Source organism: Ranitomeya imitator, chromosome 8, assembly GCF_032444005.1.
Source record: "Ranitomeya imitator isolate aRanImi1 chromosome 8, aRanImi1.pri, whole genome shotgun sequence".
Lineage (NCBI taxonomy): Eukaryota > Metazoa > Chordata > Amphibia > Anura > Dendrobatidae > Ranitomeya > Ranitomeya imitator.
In genome coordinates, this window is record NC_091289.1 from 178846468 (window position 1) to 178869566 (window position 23099).

At 42.8% G+C, this 23099-nt stretch overlaps 1 protein-coding gene across 1 annotated transcript in view; it reads right to left on the reverse strand.

The window, feature by feature from the left end:
* The window catches only part of DNAI3 (dynein axonemal intermediate chain 3), a 64553-nt gene that overhangs the window by 2890 nt on the left and 38564 nt on the right, over positions 1 to 23099 (reverse strand). The window contains exons 14-20 of the mRNA XM_069737987.1: positions 16065 to 16187; positions 12285 to 12358; positions 10686 to 10833; positions 8240 to 8327; positions 4379 to 4509; positions 2641 to 2704; positions 2313 to 2443 (exon numbers count right to left, since the gene is read on the reverse strand). Coding sequence (XP_069594088.1) covers positions 2313 to 2443; positions 2641 to 2704; positions 4379 to 4509; positions 8240 to 8327; positions 10686 to 10833; positions 12285 to 12358; positions 16065 to 16187 — 759 coding nt within the window. The remainder of the gene's footprint in view (positions 1 to 2312; positions 2444 to 2640; positions 2705 to 4378; positions 4510 to 8239; positions 8328 to 10685; positions 10834 to 12284; positions 12359 to 16064; positions 16188 to 23099) is intronic.

Sequence of the window (23099 nt, forward strand, 5' to 3'; positions counted from 1 at the left end):
GTCTGGAGTTGGAATGATGCTCAAAATCAAAGTGGAAAATGAAATTGCAGGCTGATCAAACTTCAGTGGAAATGCCTCACGACAAGGAAATGATGCTCAGTAGTGTGTGTGGCCTCCACATGCCTGTATGACCTCCCTACAATGCTTGAGCATGCTCCTGATGAGGCGGCGGATGGTCTCCTGAGGGATCTCCTTCCAGACCTGGACTAAAGCATCCGCCAACTCCTGTACAGTCTGTGGTGCAACGTGATGTTGGTGGATGGTGCGAGACATGATGTCCCAGATGTGCTCAATCGGATTCAGGTCTGGAGAACGGGCGGGGCAGTCCATAGCTTCAATGCCTTCATCTTGCAGGAACTGCTGACACACTCCAGCCACATGAGGTCTGGCATTGTCCTGCATTAGGAGGAACCCAGGGCCAACCACACCAGCATATGGTCTCACAAGGGGTCTGAGGAGCTCATCTCGGTACCTAATGGCAGTCAGGCTACCTCTGGTGAGCACATGGAGGGCTGTGCGGCCGTCCACAGAAATGCCACCCCACACCATTACTGACCCACTGCCAAACCGATCATGCTGAAGGATGTTGCAGGCAGCAGATCGCTCTCCACGGCGTCTCCAGACTCTGTCACATGTGCTCAATGTGAACCTGCTTTCATCTGTGAAGAGCACAGGGCACCAGTGGTGAATTTGCCAATCCTGGTGTTCTGTGGCAAATGCCAAGCGTCCTGCACGGTGTTGGGCTGTGAGCACAACCCCCATCTGTGGACGTTGGGCACTCAGACCATCCTCATGGAGTCGGTTTCTAACCGTTTGTGCAGACACATGCACATTTGTGGCCTGCTGGAGGTCATTTTGCAGAGCTCTGGTAGTGCTCCCCCTGTTCCTCCTTGCACAAAGACTGAGGTAGCGGTCCTGCTGCTGGGTTGTTGCCCTCCTACAGCCCCCTCCATGTCTCCTGGTGTACTGTCCTGTCTCCTGATAGCACCTCCAGCCTCTGGACACTACGATGACAGACACAGCAAACCTTCTTGCCACAGCTCGCATTGATGTGCCATCCTGGATGAGCTGCACTACCTGAGCCACTTGTGTGGGTTGTAGAGTCCGTCTCATGCTACCACGAGTGTGAAAGCACAACCGACATTCAAAGGTGACCAAAACATCAGCCAGAAAGCATTGGTACTGAGATGAGGTCTGTGGTCCCCACCTGCAGAACCACTCCTTTATAGGGGGTGTCTTGATAATTGCCGATAATTTCCATCTGTTGTCTATTCCATTTGCACAACAGCATGTGAAATTGATTGTCAGTCAGTGTTGCTTCCTAAGTTGACAGTTTGATTTCACAGAAGTTTGATTCACTTGGAGTTAGATTCTGTCTAAGTGATCCCTTTATTTTTTTTTGAGCAGTATATATATATATATATATATATATATATATACATACATACACAGAAAAAACATTGCTGCATCCGTAACAACAAGATTGATAAAATTACCATTCACGGTGTATGAAAAAATGAGATTAGAGCAGCAAAGATAAATCCTTATAAAACGCCCATTTTATTTTATGTTCTTTACAATTCCAGAGCCCGTCATGCCGTCCTACTTGTTTCAGGCAGATACGTCACTAGTCATGGCCTATAATGATCCTGCATGGTCGGCACAGCTGTAAACAAAATGTCAGGCTCGCTGTTTTGTGTTCATCTCACTTCCCAAAAATTAAAAATGATCAAACACTCAAATGTAACCCAAGATGCCCCCTCAGGCTCTCGTCCACATGTTCCTTTTCTTTGTGCTGTTTTTAGGAACAGATAAATGGAATATAAGTCTAAAATCGATCAATTGCATAAATGAGGCAAATGGAAGCAAAGGGGCCACATAAACTCCTACGGGGTCCATCTTGGTTTCGTTTTTTGTCAGTTTTTAAAATAGAAATAAAAGCGCAGCATGAATTTTTTTTTTTTAAATTGACACATAACAGAACCCAGACGTACCCCCTAATAATAATTGGGGCCCCTCTGATTGCCTTTCCATCAGTCATGCAACAGATACGTTTTGGATAATAATTTTGTTAGGAAGAGCTCAGTCCACCATCAGAGCGTTGTGTTATTACATTCCTGTGCCATCTGAAGCAGAAGAAAAGGAGAAACCTCTGGGACATATAGGACCCGAGGGTTATAGAGGCAGAACCTGCAGCCATTTATGGATCCCGGGGTAAGTTCTGGGAGGACATATTTCCCTGATCCCCTATATTACGTGGTAGGGATGCGAGCGCGCCCCGACGTCCATCTGCCCAGAAGATTAATACTCACCGTGACTCCTTCCTTCCAAATAGCGAAGTTCCAGCCCCCGACGCTGAGTGCAAAGTCCTTTAGAAATGGAGATCTTTGCACAGTGTGGACCAGTCCATCATGGATGCCGTGTCTCTGTGAGGGTTTAGCACCTGCAAATGCCAAAAATCAGTCCTCCCAGTCATGGGTTACAGTGAAGATAATGCCGTGGGAGACGTGACATGCCCTTCCAATAGTTAGACTTTGTGCAGCTTGTAAAATGTTGCTTTCGTGTGCACATGGCGAGGAGAAGCGTCCAGGATGGGTGTATGGACCACGGATGTATATAGTGTATGTACACACAACTTACTGATGAGTCTTCCGGTGTCTCCGTCCTTTTCCATCTTCCAGTCTGTGTACAGCAGCTCCCCGTCCTGTAATAACATGGAAAGAACGGACAATAACTCGTTATATGGCACTAATTTCTACCCGACTCTTACGGTTCCCAAAGTGCAGAGATCCAATGACCATCAGATATGACCCGGGCAAGGTCGACTCCCCATGGCTTTCACCCCCATTGAATAAAACAAGCCACAACCAATAGTCTTTTTGGATAATAATGGCCACAGCAGCCAGTTTTATTAATAATTAAAGACACTTGGTGGGGCCCTCAAAGCTACCGCGATCCTGGTCTGGTGATTGTCCCGTCTGCATTTCCCCTTCCCTCCCAGCCTTACTTCCAGCCGCGTTTTTTCCCAGGCTCGGAAGCACCATGAATTGAGGGAAAAGGTTGCTTCCACACCGTTAACCTGTACCCGACTTCCATTGCCGGGTACCCACCTATCGGTACCGCGCACCCGACCTCCACCATGGGGTGGCACCCCGGGTCCCATAATAATGTGACCCCGACTTGCCTCGTCGGGTATCATCCAAGTCTCACCAGACCACCAACAACCCATAACCATCCAGTGAAGGGGATCCCCGCAATGCAAGAATCCCCCATTCCATACTTTTTTGCCAGCTTCGAGGACCCACTAACGCTCAAATTATCATTACGTTGAGTATAACAGAACCTTCGGCCAGAACAGCCATATGCCACCATTCAGGAGAGGAAAAAACCCCTGTGGGGGAAACCTCCAGGGAACCATGGCGACGGCTTGCCCTTCCCCTGGGCTTAAAGGTAACTGCCAAAATAACTCCACATGCATATTGTATTATTAACATCGTTATTGACATTGTTAATGCGGCCACTGCGACCCAGTCGTTCTTCTCCTCCGGGGTGGGTGGGCGGGACTTGTCGTCTGGATGTCCTGGGAACAAAAAGGGCTATGGCCCCTCCCCGCATCCTTTTTATTCCTCCTTTCTCTCTGCCTAGGTCACTTCTTCCATGTCATTTCCCTCATGTCATTCCCCCTTTCCTTCTCCTGTCCCCCCCCCCTGCTTTCTTCCCAATTATACCACAGTTACTCGCTCCCTAGTCCAGGTCATGCCCGCCTCCTTCCCACCCTCCGAGACTCATCTGGCAGTTACTAGATGGCCATTCATGTTAGATTGCTGGCACCCTCTGGCCCCTCGATACACAACTGGGTTCAGCAAAAAAAAGGCTTATCTCTCATGAGAATAAAGGTTCGCCCATGCTGGAATCCATTGTACTTTCCCCTAACATCTGCCATTAGGAAACAGTTCAAACACCCTCATGCATTTCAGTCATTGCTCTCTTTGCGTTTTTTTCCTGATGAAGGAGTTTGTTCAACTCTGAAATGCGTTAATAAATAAAACTTCTCTTTGTTGCACACCATCATCTCACGGGATATCTTTTAGACCAGCAGCAGAATGATCCGTACATACCTTCTTACTATATAATTGTCCACGTTTACGATGTATTGATTTTACTAATGCTGGTGGTAAAGGTAGTAATCACAGGGGTGATCACTGGGTCCTTCCCATGACGGGATGGGATGGGATACTGACCAAGAATATTTTTGGGATGTTGTTGTGTGGTCACTGGGCGACGATCGTTATCTCCTTCAGTGGAGTATTTGTTTTGTGTGATTTGATGACATTTACCAAGCGCTACCGTCTGTACCTCCAGAAATGGAAGCACTCACTTCAGTTCCGGCAAAATAACTGGTGTTGACGTCTTCCAAAATTTTGCTGTTCTTGGCGGAGGTCGGTCTTAAACTGCTGTAATGAATGGCTCCCTCGGATTTCTCCTCTTTGATCGCAGTCTGTAGTTTATCTACACACAATGGGGAGAAAGGAGAGGATGGATAACTAATATTACAGATGTGCCAGGAAGATATATGGCTGTGTGAGCTCGGAGCGATCCGCGAGACCCATACAGCCGGAAATCATTATGTCCAAGAGGCCACCTCACCAGCAGAGTATGGGCTACCGGGTGATGGCCGCAATGGTCTTGCCCGCTTCTTCCTGGGTCATCACCATCACTGACTATAGATCATCCTCACCTTAAGCCTTTTAAGAACATATCACACTGAATCCTCCGAGACGATGAACGACCTGTCTTTAGGATCGGCCATCATTGTTTGATCAGTGGTGGTCACCCTATCCTTTGGAGATACCCGACATCAGGAATCCTGTGCAGACCCCATCCAAAATGCAGCGAGGTGCACATATTAAACCTCCGCTCCATTCATTGCCTATAGGACTGCTGGAGAAAGAAGAGCACGTCGCTCGGCTATTTCCATCAGTCCCATTGACATCCTGCTTAGGGACACCCTAAATGTAGTTTTATGACGAGGCCACTGCTGGCACATAACAGATCATTTCCTTGTCCTTTATCTTTTACTCCAGGGATGTATTATCCCAAATCTAAGGAGTCCGGTTCCTACGAGGACGGCCAACATCGGGCCATTAAAGGCGGCAGGTTGGATCTGTGTCACTTGAAGAAGCTGTGAGTTCCTGTACTGTGATATCCTGAGGTTTAGGCTGAATGACAACATGACGGAATTAGACTCAGGAGGAGAATGGCGTGTGCCAGGGGAGACGTTGGCCGCGGCTCTGGAATGCCCGAGTCTGGCTGTAAAACAAGGCTGAGGCTGCAGCATGTCCCCCCTGGAGAGTGCAGACCCCATTGTCCTCATATAGTAGGAGCAAAAGTGCAGGAACAGGAGCCGGCTGTGAGAGTAGAGGCTTCACTGTATGTGGGCCCCAACAGTAGGACTTATGGGGCCACAACATGTAACCTCCCAGCATCTACGCACTAGGAAACAGAGAAGCACATTGCTAAGGAGAGTAAAACTAATCCCAAACTGTTCTTCAACTATATCAATAGTAAAAGAATAAAAACTGAAAATGTAGGCCCCTTAAAAAATAGTGAGGAAAGAATGGTTGTAGATGACGAGGAAAAAGCTAACATATTAAACACCTTCTTCTCCACGGTATTCACGGTGGAAAATGAAATGCTAGGTGAAATCCCAAGAAACAATGAAAACCCTATATTAAGGGTCACCAATCTAACCCAAGAAGAGGTGCGAAACCGGCTAAATAAGATTAAAATAGATAAATCTCCGGGTCCGGATGGCATACACCCACGAGTACTAAGAGAACTAAGTAATGTAATAGATAAACCATTATTTCTTATTTTTAGGGACTATAGCGACAGGGTCTGTTCCGCAGGACTGGCGCATAGCAAATGTGGTGCCAATATTCAAAAAGGGCTCTAAAAGTGAACCTGGAAATTATAGGCCAGTAAGTCTAACCTCTATTGTTGGTAAAATATTTGAAGGGTTTCTGAGGGATGTTATTCTGGATTATCTCAATGAGAATAACTGTTTAACTCCATATCAGCATGGGTTTATGAGAAATCGCTCCTGTCAAACCAATCTAATCAGTTTTTATGAAGAGGTAAGCTATAGGCTGGACCACGGTGAGTCATTGGACGTGGTATATCTCGATTTTTCCAAAGCGTTTGATACCGTGCCGCACAAGAGGTTGGTACACAAAATGAGAATGCTTGGTCTGGGGGAAATTGTGTGTAAATGGGTTAGTAACTGGCTTAGTGATAGAAAGCAGAGGGTGGTTATAAATGGTATAGTCTCTAACTGGGTCGCTGTGACCAGTGGGGTACCGCAGGGGTCAGTATTGGGACCTGTTCTCTTCAACATATTCATTAATGATCTGGTAGAAGGTTTACACAGTAAAATATCGATATTTGCAGATGATACAAAACTATGTAAAGCAGTTAATACAAGAGAAGATAGTATTCTGCTACAGATGGATCTGGATAAGTTGGAAACTTGGGCTGAAAGGTGGCAGATGAGGTTTAACAATGATAAATGTAAGGTTATACACATGGGAAGAAGGAATCAATATCACCATTACACACTGAACGGGAAACCACTGGGTAAATCTGACAGGGAGAAGGACTTGGGGATCCTAGTTAATGATAAACTTACCTGGAGCAGCCAGTGCCAGGCAGCAGCTGCTAAGGCAAACAGGATCATGGGGTGCATTAAAAGAGGTCTGGATACACATGATGAGAGCATTATACTGCCTCTGTACAAATCCCTAGTTAGACCGCACATGGAGTACTGTGTCCAGTTTTGGGCACCGGTGCTCAGGAAGGATATAATGGAACTAGAGAGAGTACAAAGGAGGGCAACAAAATTAATAAAGGGGATGGGAGAACTACAATACCCAGATAGATTAGCGAAATTAGGATTATTTAGTCTAGAAAAAAGACGACTGAGGGGCGATCTAATAACCATGTATAAGTATATAAGGGGACAATACAAATATCTCGCTGAGGATCTGTTTATACCAAGGAAGGTGACGGGCACAAGGGGGCATTCTTTGCGTCTGGAGGAGAGAAGGTTTTTCCACCAACATAGAAGAGGATTCTTTACTGTTAGGGCAGTGAGAATCTGGAATTGCTTGCCTGAGGAGGTGGTGATGGCGAACTCAGTCGAGGGGTTCAAGAGAGGCCTGGATGTCTTCATGGAGCAGAACAATATTGTATCATACAATTATTAGGTTCTGTAGAAGGACGTAGATCTGGGGATTTATTATGATGGAATATAGGCTGAACTGGATGGACAAATGTCTTTTTTCGGCCTTACTAACTATGTTACTATGTTACTATGATAAAACAGGGACACAGACTGCAGAAAAGTCAACTCAGGGCTGGACTATAGAATGGGCAAAAGGGGCAACGGGCCTGGGGTGCAGCAATTTAAAGGGGTATTATTACCACCCACTTTGCAATGCAAAATGTAATTGTGCTGATTTCTCATATGCCTACATGGCATCCAGAAAACACAGCAAACTGCTCCCCATGCTGAGTCACCCATCAAACAATGGTTTCTACTGTTTAGCACAGTATGGTGGTGGTATTATATTTGGCACTTTATGGTGGTATTATTACATTTGGAACAGTATGGTAGTATTATATTTGGCACTGTATGGTGTTATTATTACATTTGGAACAGCATGGTAGTATTATATTTGGCACTGTGTGGTGGTATTACATTTGGAACCGTATGGCAGTATTATTATATTTGGCATTGTATGGTGGTATTATTACATTTGGAACAGTATGGTAGTATTATATTTGGCACTGTATGGTAGTATTTTTACATTCGGCGCAGCATGGCGATATTAATATATTTGGCATTGTATAGTGGCATTATTACATTTGACCCTGGTGGTATTATTATATGTGGCACTGTATGGCAGTATTTTTATATGTGGCACAGCATGGTGGTATTATATTTTGCACAGTGTGGCACTATTATTTGCATTGTATTGTGACTGTATTACTGGCTATTTCTCTCCTTACAAAAAATGGCAGTAGTCTCCACAGATCCCGCCCTGGACTATATGACATGTCGCTACTATTCTGCTCAGAGACTGCGTCACTCGTAAATCATGGCGTACTTGAATCACATTATGTGTCCGGCCACCAATCGAGGTGGGTTCCACCTGAGAGGGCACAGAGCTGGTCTTACCTGCCATCCTGCAGTGATGATGCTCGTCTCTTAGGCTGATTTTAATGGGGCTGAATTCTCCTCCTGTCTCAATCTTAGGAATTGAAGTCTTAAAACAGAAAGAAGTAACAGCAAATGATCACAAGAGGTAGAAAACTGCAAAATTCTAATGATTTCCTTATATAAGATGAAGATCCAAACCATGCACGGCTGTAGTTATCAAATCTGTCTACCTAAAGCCACCACTGGAGGGAGCTCAAGAGTTCAGAGCATACCGTATATATTGAACTCAACAAAAAGTGAGTACACAGTGAGCTCATAAGCGCCCCCTAGTGGGGGTAGCAGATAATCACAACGCTGTCATATAACTGCAGGGCATTAGGAGCTATAAACATAAAATGTGGTACCGATTCATATAAAGTTTATAAACAAATTAGAAATATTAAACCTTCAAATGAAATGGTGTTAAAAGGCAGATATTCCCTTCAATACATATAACGAAAAAGCTGAATTACTTTGTAAGCATCTTGTACTAATGCGAAGTTATAGTGCTGAATTCACAATTCTGCAGCTTTTAGAGCTGAAATCTCCCAGCATGCTGCAGAATAGTAATTTCCATTTGTAGCAATGCATATTGACAGCACGTGCTGTATAGCAATCTAATGTAAAAATAACTATTACTGCATCACAGCAGCTCAGCTTGTCGACTGTTTTCATTATCAACCAACAGAATTATGAATGCAGCTCTGGAGAATAAGGTCTTGTGCACACAATGAATATTTGTAGCAGATTTTTCTGCATAAAATACACATGATTTTGATGAGTTTTTACTTGCATTTTCTTTCCTATTCACTTAAATAGGTCAAAAACGCTGCAAAAATGCGGAAAGAATTAACACGCTGCAGAAATGAAAAAAAAAAGCGATGATGATTCAAATCTGCAAGGAGAGAATAAGCCGCGAATGCATGAGATTCCAGAAATCCCAGCCAAGCGCTGACACTCCGCACACTGAACCAAAATGTCAGCAATGCCTGAACGTCCGAACTCCAGATTGCAATCAGTTATTTGGCTGGAAAAAAAGCCGGGAAAGGAAATGAAGGGGGAAATGCTATTTTTTTGTGCATCCAGCAGAAGTGACAGTGACCAGACATAATGGAGAACTCGCAGGAGCCGCTGTAATATGACAATAATCCTGGTCGGGGATTATCCGCAGATCCTTCCCCCGGTCATTTCTGGATCTGCTTTTCTTCATTATGTAATATACGTTCCACATAGAGCTGTCACATGGGATATTGTTATTTAGAGGCTGCGTGTACAGTATATACCTGGGTATGTGGGGATACAAGTGTATATATGTGAAGGGAACCACCACTGTAGTTACAGAAGCACAAAAATTATGTCAGTGTGTCCCCCTGCTTCCCAGGCACCAAAAGCGCCACCCAGACCGGACGTGTCCTTTTATCACCATCCCCAGGTCCAGCGTTGAGTCTCTGCCGGCAGCTGCTCCCGGTGTCTTTTATTTTGTGCAGCACTGATGTCATGTCGTCAGCGCTGCGGGTAATCACCCTAGAGGCTTATGCCATCAACTCGTGAAGAGCCGCTGAGCTCAGTGATTGGCTGCAGTGCTGGCGGTATGAAGTTGGCGCTGCAGACAATAAAAGACACTGCGAGCGGCAGTAGACTCAGTGCTGGGCCCGGTGAGCTGGAAAAATCCCTTTAAAATGGTCCTTGTTTCTGGCTACTTTTCCCCTTGTGCTTGGCATACGACCTGCGATTTCTCATACAATCTTCTCGGGCTTACTGCTGTTTTGTAAAAGAGGCGTAAAGCAAGTCTGTGTCGCACAGAGAGGCAGTGTACTGCACAGCACTTACGGAACATCCAGAAGCCACAGTGAAATGGTGGTGGCCGGGACAGGAAGGCAAGTGTCTGCTAGCGAGAGGCAGAGAACGACTAAGGGATTAGGATGCAGTTACTACAGCTATAACGGTGCTGATAAGTGATGATTGAACGTGCTCGGATAAGGTGTTATCTGAGCATGCTCCTGTGCTAACCGAGTGACTTCAGCCTGCTGGAATAATATGTTCGAGTCCCTGCGGCTGCAAGTCTCGTGGCTGTTAGACATCTGCAACACATACACGGATTGCCTAACGAACAGCCAATCCCAGCATGTGTTGCGGCTGTCGAACAACCTTGAGACATGCGGCCGCGGGGGCTCGAACATATTTTTCGAGCACACCGAAGACACTTGGGTAGCACGCTCAGATAACACTTTACCCAAGCATGTTCGCTCATCACTAGGGTCCAGGTATCTGCAGATCTGCCGACTGCTATTCCTTCCAGACCCCAGGGGGGAGAGTCGGGGGTCTCCATACAGGTTCGGATGGCATTCTCTAACATGTATGGAGGGCCTTAACGTGAATACAAGCTGATAATCAGCTCCGATCTTGTATGCTAATGGATCCGCACCTTGAGTAATGGCCTCCAGACTAGATCGAGGTGTTTGAAGGTGTCCGGCACCCCGAGAGGAGCCGCGTGCTGGTTCTCCTCTTGTTTTCTGCTCGTCGGCGTCTGTAGATGAGACTTGTGTGAGCGGATGTCCCAGAACATCACAGAGCTGGAGGTAGAAATGAGATTGTGTCAGGACTGATCTATAGACTGGAAGAATTATCAAGCAGAGAAACACACGCAGACATTATTCCAAGAAGTATCGTTTCTCCTTGCGGAGAGTGACATGATAAGCATGTCAAGGTGAGGAGACTTAAAGCCGCAATGCTCCTCTGGGAAATATGCAAATTGTCTCTTCGGAGAGGAAGAGGACTAGAACTCTAGTGCCACCTATTGTAAGTAGCAATCCTAACAGTCAATGTCGACCAATCAGCCAGCCAAACCAGATCTCCACTTTGCACTGACGAGGGGCAGTACCCCGAAACACAGTGTCTGCAAATTGAGATTCTGGTTTGGCTATTATCCTAAGTCATGTGACAAGGCTCGCTAAAGGGTCGACATTGACTGTTAGGATTGCTACTTCCAATAGGTGGCACTAGAGTTCTAGTCCTCTTCCTCTCTGAAGAGACAATTTGCAAACATTATTCCTAAAGACCTGGACTCCTCGGAGCAGCAACTTTGGGTCTGACGCTAAATTGTCTTAACCCATTGTTCCATTTAAAACTTCCCTTGTCGGCCATTCTTCACTACAGTAAAATCTCGACTCCTTGGCTATATTCCTTATCCTGTGACACTGACTTACATTGATCCCCCATTATCCAATCCTTGGTTACGTGATGGACTCATTTTGTTTATTTTCTTTATTTGGATCTGAACATTTACTCACTTTTCGGGTGAATTATCTGTTCATCTAAATTTAGTTTTTTCCCCCTTAATTCTCATTGATCCGTATTATTCTTGCTGTTATTTTTGTTATACATTTGTTTCTGTTGTTGCTATTATAAATAATCAATAAATAAATAATTATAAAACGAATAAATGAGACTGTATCAAAGGAAATCCAACCAGCTATTGATATGAGATACAGCGCAGACATCTCCAGAATGCAGATGTCATGATGATTTGTTTCTAAAATTCTGCAATCTGTCCCGGAAAGACCATACACATGAGATGAATGTTGGCCAAACCAAGGAGTCTTTGAAAACGGAATGGATTATATATCACGCTTCCGATAATCGGACGTATCACTATAAGGCCGAATGCAGACGTCCATATTTCATGCTCCAAGTACGGACCACTATGCACGGACCGGCCGCAGGCCCCCTGACCCAAACTAGACAACCTCAGTTCTGGAAAGCAGACTCCCAGCTTCGGCCTTTGAGCTGTCTGCTCATGAAAGATGAAATACTAAAAGGGGCTTTCCCACGAACAAAGTTAATTGTAAAGTTAATGTTAATCAATAGATCTTGGAATAATAATTTCCACAATTGGATGTGTTTAAATAAAATGTTCCTGTGCTGAGATAATCTTATAAATGTGTCCCTGCTGTGTAATGGCCGTGTCTGACCGTGCAGGGACATGGTCTGATCATACCTGAAAAACAAAAGACACTGCACATACCAGTCAGGAGAACACGTGGCGAGCTGGACGCAGAAACCGCTTCTATTCTCATAGGGATATCCAGTCCGAGTTATCTGACAAGGAAAAATCACACAAACAAACCTGGATTTATAAAAAAAATATTGCTTCTATGAACATAGGGTTACATGGCATTAACTCTAAAACCTGGAATGGGTGGAGGCAATTCTCTAAATACATTACTGGTACTGAACTGCAGTTACATCCTGTATTATACTCCAGAGCTGCACTCACTATTCTGCTGGTGCAGTCACTGTGTACATACATTACATTACTGATCCTGAGTTACATCCTGTATTATACTCCAGAGCTGCACTCACTATTCTGCTGGAGCAGTCACTGTGTACATACATTACTGATCCTGAGTTACCTCCTGTATTATACTCCAGAGCTGCACTCACTATTCTGCTGGTGCAGTCACTGTGTACATACATTACTGATCCTGAGTTACCTCCTGTATTATACTCCAGAGCTGCACTCACTATTCTGCTGGTGCAGTCACTGTGTACATACATTACATTACTGATCCTGAGTTACATCCTGTATTATACTCCAGAGCTGCACTCACTATTCTGCTGGTGCAGTCACTGTGTACATACATTACATTACTGATCCTGAGTTCCATCCTGTATTATACTCCAGAGCTGCACTCACGATTCTGCTGGTGCAGTCACTGTGTACATACAATACATTACTGATCCTGAGTTACATCCTGTATTATACTCCAGAGCTGCACTCACTATTCTGCTGGTGCAGTCACTGTGTACATACATTACATTACTGATCCTGAGTTACATCCTGTATTATACTCCAGAGCTGCACTCACTATTCTGCTGGAGCAGTCACTGTGTACATACATTACTGATCCTGAGTTACCTCCTGTATTATACTCCAGAGCTGCACTCACTATTCTGCTGGTGCAGTCACTGTGTACATACATTACATTACTGATCTTGAGTTACATCCTGTATTATACTCCAGAGCTGCACTCACTATTCTGCTGGTGCAGTCACTGTGTACATACATTACATTACTGATCCTGAGATCCATCCTGTATTATACTCCAGAGCTGCACTCACGATTCTGCTGGTGCAGTCACTGTGTACATACAATACATTACTGATCCTGAGTTACATCCTGTATTATACTCCAGAGCTGCACTCACTATTCTGCTGGAGCAGTCACTGTGTACATACATTACATTACTGATCCTGAGTTACATCGTGTATTATACTCCAGAGCTGCACTCACTATTCTGCTGGAGCAGTCACTGTGTACATACATTACTGATCCTGAGTTACATCCTGTATTATACTCCAGAGCTGCACTCACTATTCTGCTGGTGCAGTCACTGTGTACATACATTACATTACAGATCCTGAGTTACATCCTGTATTATACTCCAGAGCTGCACTCACTATTCTGCTGGTGCAGTCACTGTGTACATACATTACTGATCCTGAGTTACCTCCTGTATTATACTCCAGAGCTGCACTCACTATTCTGCTGGTGCAGTCACTGTGTACATAAATTACATTACTGATCATGAGTTACATCCTGTATTATACTCCAGAGCTGCACTCACTATTCTGCTGGTGCAGTCACTGTGTACATACATTACCGATCCTGAGTTACATCCTGTATTATACTCCAGAGCTGCACTCACTATTCTGCTGGTGCAGTCACTGTGTACATACATTACATTACCGATCCTGAGTTACATCCTGTATTATACTCCAGAGCTGCACTCACTATTCTGCTGGAGCAGTCACTGTGTACATACATTACTGATCCTGAGTTACCTCCTGTATTATACTCCAGAGCTGCACTCACTATTCTGCTGGTGCAGTCACTGTGTACATACATTACATTACTGATCATGAGTTACATCCTGTATTATACTCCAGAGCTGCACTCACTATTCTGCTGGTGCAGTCACTGTGTACATACATTACATTACTGATCTTGAGTTACATCCTGTATTATACTCCAGAGCTGCACTCACTATTCTGCTGGTGCAGTCACTGTGTACATACATTACTGATCCTGAGTTACATCGTGTATTATACTCCAGAGCTGCACTCACTATTCTGCTGGTGCAGTCACTGTGTACACACATTACTGATCTTGAGTTACATCCTGTATTATACTCCAGAGCTGCACTCACTATTCTGCTGGTGCAGTCACTGTGTACATACATTACTGATCTTGAGTTACATCCTGTATTATACTCCAGAGCTGCACTCACTATTCTGCTGGTGCAGTCACTGTGTACATACATTACTGATCCTGAGTTACATCCTGTATTATACTCCAGAGCTGCACTCACTATTCTGCTGCTGCAGTCACTGTGTACGTACATTACATTACTAATCCTGAGTTACATCCTGTATTATACTCCAGAGCTGCACTCACTATTCTGCTGGTGCCGTCACTGTGTACATACATTACATTACTGATCCTGAGTTCCATCCTGTATTATACTCCAGAGCTGCACTCACTATTCTGCTGGTGCAGTCACGGTGTACATACATTACATTACTGATCCTGAGTTACATCCTGTATTATACTCCAGAGCTGCACTCACTATTCTGCTGGTGCAGTCACTGTGTACATACATTACATTACTGATCCTGAGTTACATCCTGTATTATACTCCAGAGCTGCACTCACTATTCTGCTGGTGCAGTCACTGTGTACATACATTACATTACTGATCCTGAGTTACATCCTGTATTATACTCCAGAGCTGCACTCACTATCCTGCTGGTGCAGTCACTGTGTACATACATTACATTACTGATCCTGAGTTACATCCTGTATTATACCCCAGAGCTGCACTCACTATTCTGCTGGTGCAGTCACTGTGTACATACATTACATTACTGATCCTGAGTTACATCCTGTATTATACCCCAGAGCTGCACTCACTATTCTGCTGGTGCAGTCACTGTGTACATACATTACATTACTGATCCTGAGTTCCATCCTGTATTATACTCCAGAGCTGCACTCACTATTCTGCTGGTGCAGTCACGGTGTACATACATTACATTACTGATCCTGAGTTACATCCTGTATTATACTCCAGAGCTGCACTCACTATTCTGCTGGTGCAGTCACTGTGTACATACATTACATTACTGATCCTGAGTTACATCCTGTATTATACTCCAGAGCTGCACTCACTATTCTGCTGGTGCAGTCACTGTGTACATACATTACATTACTGATCCTGAGTTACATCCTGTATTATACTCCAGAGCTGCACTCACTATCCTGCTGGTGCAGTCACTGTGTACATACATTACATTACTGATCTTGAGTTACATTCTGTATTATACCCCAGAGCTGCACTCACTATTCTGCTGGTGCAGTCACTGTGTACATACATTACATTACTGATCCTGATTTACCTCCTGTATTATACCCCAGAGCTGCACTCACTATTCTGCTGGTGCAGTCACTGTATCTATATAATATTTATTTGTGTCTGTCATTTAATTGTCGCATTTTGTAGATTTTTGAAGATAAATGAATCTTTGAGATATAAATATTGACATAAAATTGCAGAAAGTGATTGGACTCGCTGTTCTTGTTGGACGCGCTGTCTCTCCCTTATTTCTGACGCACGTGGACCCTGACACATTACAGCTCCGCTGATCCTGGACTCTTCCTCCTGATGGTTCCGGAGTTCGTCACAGCAGTTTTTAAAAACAAAACCTCCCATAAATTAAATAATTGTCTGTGGCCAAAACTTACCTCAAAGTCGTCCGGGAGCCAGTGTATGTCCGTGATCAGCGCCCGGTGGCCGTGCTCTATAGAGGACACTGCGCAGTATCTCACCAGCTGACAATCACTGGACGGCTTCAGCTCCAGAGCTGCCTGCAGAAGGAAAAGAAGCAACGCACTGGGCGGTAATAACAACAGTAACGCACCAGGCGGTAATAACAACAGTAACGCACCAGGCGGTAATAACAACAGTAATGCACCAGGCGGTAATAACAACAGTAATGCACCAGGCGGTAATAACAACAGTAACGCACCAGGCGGTAATAACAACAGTAATATACCAGGCGGTAATAATAACAGTAATACACCAGGCGGTAATAATAACAGTAATATACCAGGCGGTAATAATAACAGTAATTCACCAGGCGGTAATAATAACAGCAATACACCAGGCGGTAATAATAACAGTAATTCACCAGGCGGTAATAACAACAGTAACGCACCAGGCGGTAATAACAACAGTAATGCACCAGGCGGTAATAACAACAGTAATACACCAGGCGGTAATAATAACAGTAATATACCAGGCGGTAATAATAACAGTAATACACCAGGCAGTAATAATAACAGTAATTCACCAGGCGGTAATAATAACAGCAATACACCAGGCGGTAATAATAACAGTAATTCACCAGGCGGTAATAATAACAGTAATGCACCAGGCGGTAATAACAACAGTAATACACCAGGCGGTAATAATAACAGTAATTCACCAGGCGGTAATAATAACAGTAATTCACCAGGCGGTAATAATAACAGTAATTCACCAGGCGGTAATAATAACAGCAATACACCAGGCGGTAATAATAACAGTAATTCACCAGGCGGTAATAATAACAGTAATGCACCAGGCGGTAATAATAACAGTAATACACCAGGTGGTAATAATAACAGTAATGCACCAGGCGGTAATAATAACAGTAATACACCAGGCGGTAATAATAACAGTAATGCACCAGGCGGTAATAACAACAGTAATACACCAGGCGGTAATAATAACAGTAATTCACCAGGCGGTAATAATAACAGTAATTCACCAGGCGGTAATAATAACAGCAATACACCAGGCGGTAATAATAACAGTAATTCACCAGGCGGTAATAATAACAGTAATGCACCAGGCGGTAATAATAACAGTAATACACCAGGTGGTAATAATAACAGTAATGCACCAGGCGGTAATAATAACAGTAATACACCAGGCGGTAATAATAACAGTAATTCACCAGGCGGTAATAACAGTAATTCACCAGGCGGTAATAATAACAGTAATGCACCAGGCGGTAATAATAACAGTAATGCACCAGGCGGTAATAATAACAGTAATACACCAGGCAGTAATAATAACAGTAATATACCAGGCAGTAATAATAACAGTAATTCACCAGGCGGTAATAATAACAGCAATACACCAGGCGGTAATAATAACAGTAATGCACCAGGCGGTAATAATAACAGTAATGCACCAGGCGGTAATAATAACAGTAATACACCAGGCGGTAATAATAACAGTAATACACCAGGTGGTAATAATAACAGTAATGCACCAGGCGGTAATAATAACAGTAATACACCAGGTGGTAATAATAACAGTAATGCACCAGGCGGTAATAATAACAGTAATACACCAGGTGGTAATAATAACAGTAATGCACCAGGCGGTAATAATAACAGTACCGCACCAGGCGGTAATAATAACAGTAATGCACCAGGCGGTAATAATAACAGTAATACACCAGGCAGTAATAATAACAGTAATATACCAGGTGGTAATAATAACAGTAATGCACCAGGCGATAATAATAACAGTAATGCACCAGGCGGTAATAATAACAGTAATGCACCAGACGGTAATAATAACAGTAATGCACCAGGCGGTAATAGCAGTAATGCACCAGGCGGTAATATTAACAGTAATGCACCAGACGGTAATAATAACAGTAATGCACCAGGCGGTAATAATAACAGTGATATACCAGGCGATAATAATAACAGTAATGCACCAGGCGGTAATAATGACAGTAATGCACCAGGCGGTAATAATAACAGTAATACACCAGGCGGTAATAATAACAGTAATGCACCAGGCGGTAATAGCAGTAATGCACCAGGCGGTAATAATAACAGTAATGCACCAGGCGGTAATAATAACAGTAATACACCAGGCGGTAATAATAACAGTAATTCACCAGGCGGTAATAATAACAGTAATACACCAGGCGGTAATAACAATAGTAATTCACCAGGCGGTAATAATAACAGTAATACACCAGGCGGTAATAATAACAGTAATACACCAGGCGGTAATAATAACAGTAATACACCAGGCGGTAATAATAACAGTAATGCACCAGGCGGTAATAATAACAGTAATACACCAGGCGGTAATAATAACAGTAATACACCAGGCGGTAATAATAGCAGTAATACACCAGGCGGTAATAATAACAGTAATGCACCAGGCGGTAATAATAACAGTAATTCACCAGGCGGTAATAATAACAGTAATTCACCAGGCGGTAAATAATAACAGTAATTCACCAGGCGGTAATAATAACAGTAATGCACCAGGCGGTAATAATAACAGTAATATACCAGGCGGTAATAATAACAGTAATTCACCAGGCGGTAATAACAACAGTAATGCACCAGGCGGTAATAATCACAGTAATGCACCAGGCGGTAATAATAATAGTAATACACCAGGCGGTAATAATAGCAGTAATACACCAGGCGGTAATAATAACAGTAATGCACCAGGCGGTAATAATAACAGTAATGCACCAGGCGGTAATAATAACAGTAATATACCAGGCGGTAATAATAACAGTAATACACCAGACGGTAATAATAACAGTAATTCACCAGGCGGTAATAATAACAGTAATACACCAGGCGGTAATAATAACAGTAATACACCAGACGGTAATAGCAGTAATGCCCCAGGCGGTAATAATAACAGTAATGCACCAGGCGGTAATAATAACAGTAATTCACCAGGCGGTAATAATAGCAGTAATACACCAGGCGGTAATAATAACAGTAATATACCAGGCGGTAATAATAACAGTAATACACCAGACGGTAATAGCAGTAATGCACCAGGCGGTAATAATAACAGTAATGCACCAGGCGGTAATAATAACAGTAATTCACCAGGCGGTAATAATAACAGTAATATACCAGGCGGTAATAATAACAGTAATACACCAGACGGTAATAGCAGTAATGCACCAGGCGGTAATAATAACAGTAATGCACCAGGCGGTAATAATAACAGTAATTCACCAGGCGGTAATAATAGCAGTAATACACCAGGCGGTAATAGTAACAGTAATTCACCAGGCGGTAATAATAACAGTAATGCACCAGGCGGTAATAATAACAGTAATGCACCAGGCGGTAATAATAACAGTAATTCACCAGGCGGTAATAATAACAGTAATACACCAGGCGGTAATAATAACAGTAACGCACCAGACGGTAATAATAACAGTAATATACCAGGCGGTAATAATAACAGTAATACACCAGGCGGTAATAATAACAGTAATACACCAGACGGTAATAGCAGTAATGCACCAGGCGGTAATAATAACAGTAATTCACCAGGCGGTAATAATAACAGTAATGCACCAGGCGGTAATAATAACAGTAATGCACCAGGCGGTAATAATAACAGTAATACACCAGGCGGTAATAATAACAGTAATGCACCAGGCGGTAATAGCAGTAATGCACCAGGCGGTAATAATAACAGTAATGCACCAGGCGGTAATAGCAGTAATGCACCAGGCGGTAATAATAACAGTAATGCACCAGGCGGTAATAATAACAGTAATACACCAGGCGGTAATAATAACAGTAATTCACCAGGCGGTAATAATAACAGTAATACACCAGGCGGTAATAACAATAGTAATTCACCAGGCGGTAATAATAACAGTAATACACCAGGCGGTATTAATAACAGTAATACACCAGGCGGTAATAATAACAGTAATACACCAGGCGGTAATAATAACAGTAATTCACCAGGCGGTAATAATAACAGTAATACACCAGGCGGTAATAATAACAGTAATACACCAGGCGGTAATAATAGCAGTAATACACCAGGCGGTAATAATAACAGTAATGCACCAGGCGGTAATAATAACAGTAATTCACCAGGCGGTAAATAATAACAGTAATACACCAGGCGGTAATAATAACAGTAATGCACCAGGCGGTAATAATAACAGTAATACACCAGGCGGTAATAATAGCAGTAATACACCAGGCGGTAATAATAACAGTAATGCACCAGGCGGTAATAATAACAGTAATGCACCAGACAGTAATAATAACAGTAATATACCAGGCGGTAAATAATAACAGTAATGCACCAGGCGGTAATAATAACAGTAATGCAACAGGCGGTAATAATAACAGTAATACACCAGGCGGTAATAATAGCAGTAATACACCAGGCGGTAATAATAACAGTAATGCACCAGGCGGTAATAATAACAGTAATGCACCAGACAGTAATAATAACAGTAATATACCAGGCGGTAATAATAACAGTAATTCACCAGGCGGTAATAATAACAGTAATTCACCAGGTGGTAATAATAACAGTAACGCACCAGACGGTAATAATAACAGTAATATACCAGGCGGTAATAATAACAGTAATACACCAGGCGGTAATAATAACAGTAATACACCAGACGGTAATAGCAGTAATGCACCAGGCGGTAATAATAACAGTAATGCACCAGGCGGTAATAATAACAGTAATACACCAGGTGGTAATAATAGCAGTAATGCACCAGGCGGTAATAATAACAGTAATGCACCAGGCGGTAATAATAACAGTAATTCACCAGGCGGTAATAATAACAGTAATGCACCAGGCGGTAATAATAGCAGTAATACACCAGGCGGTAATAATAACAGTAATGCACCAGGCGGTAATAATAACAGTAATACACCAGGCGGTAATAATAGCAGTAATACACCAGGCGGTAATAATAACAGTAATACACCAGGCGGTAATAATAACAGTAATGCACCAGGCGGTAATAATAACAGTAATGCACCAGGCGGTAATAATAACAGTAAAGCACCAGATGGTAATAATTACAGTAATTCACCAGACGGTAATAATAACAGTAATACACCAGGCGGTAATAATAACAGTAATACACCAGGCGGTAATAATAACAGTAATACACCAGGCGGTAATAATAACAGTAATACACCAGGCGGTAATAATAACAGTAATACACCAGACGGTAATAACAATAGTAATTCACCAGGCGGTAATAATAACAGTAATACACCAGGCGGTAATAATAACAGTAATACACCAGGCGGTAATAATAACAGTAATACACCAGGCGGTAATAATAACAGTAATTCACCAGGCGGTAATAATAACAGTAATACACCAGGCGGTAATAATAACAGTAATACACCAGGCGGTAATAATAGCAGTAATACACCAGGCGGTAATAATAACAGTAATGCACCAGGCGGTAATAATAACAGTAATTCACCAGGCGGTAATAATAACAGTAATTCACCAGGCGGTAAATAATAACAGTAATACACCAGGCGGTAATAATCACAGTAATGCACCAGGCGGTAATAATAACAGTAATACACCAGGCGGTAATAATAGCAGTAATTCACCAGGCGGTAATAATAACAGTAATGCACCAGGCGGTAATAATAACAGTAATGCACCAGGCGGTAATAATAACAGTAATATACCAGGCGGTAATAATAACAGTAATACACCAGACGGTAATAATAACAGTAATATACCAGGCGGTAATAATAACAGTAATACACCAGGCGGTAATAATAACAGTAATACACCAGACGGTAATAGCAGTAATGCCCCAGGCGGTAATAATAACAGTAATGCACCAGGCGGTAATAATAACAGTAATTCACCAGGCGGTAATAATAGCAGTAATACACCAGGCGGTAATAATAACAGTAATTCACCAGGCGGTAATAATAACAGTAATATACCAGGCGGTAATAATAACAGTAATACACCAGACGGTAATAGCAGTAATGCACCAGGCGGTAATAATAACAGTAATGCACCAGGCGGTAATAATAACAGTAATGCACCAGGCGGTAATAATAACAGTAATTCACCAGGCGGTAATAATAGCAGTAATACACCAGGCGGTAATAGTAACAGTAATTCACCAGGCGGTAATAATAACAGTAATGCACCAGGCGGTAATAATAACAGTAATGCACCAGGCGGTAATAATAACAGTAATTCACCAGGCGGTAATAATAACAGTAATACACCAGGCGGTAATAATAACAGTAACGCACCAGACGGTAATAATAACAGTAATATACCAGGCGGTAATAATAACAGTAATACACCAGACGGTAATAGCAGTAATGCACCAGGCGGTAATAATAACAGTAATTCACCAGGCGGTAATAATAACAGTAATGCACCAGGCGGTAATAATAACAGTAATGCACCAGGCGGTAATAATAACAGTACTACACCAGGCGGTAATAATAACAGTAATGCACCAGGCGGTAATAGCAGTAATGCACCAGGCGGTAATAATAACAGTAATGCACCAGGCGGTAATAGCAGTAATGCACCAGGCGGTAATAATAACAGTAATTCACCAGGCGGTAATAATAACAGTAATACACCAGGCGGTAATAACAATAGTAATTCACCAGGCGGTAATAATAACAGTAATACACCAGGCGGTATTAATAACAGTAATACACCAGGCGGTAATAATAACAGTAATACACCAGGCGGTAATAATAACAGTAATTCACCAGGCGGTAATAATAACAGTAATACACCAGGCGGTAATAATAACAGTAATACACCAGGCGGTAATAATAGCAGTAATACACCAGGCGGTAATAATAACAGTAATGCACCAGGCGGTAATAATAACAGTAATTCACCAGGCGGTAAATAATAACAGTAATACACCAGGCGGTAATAAT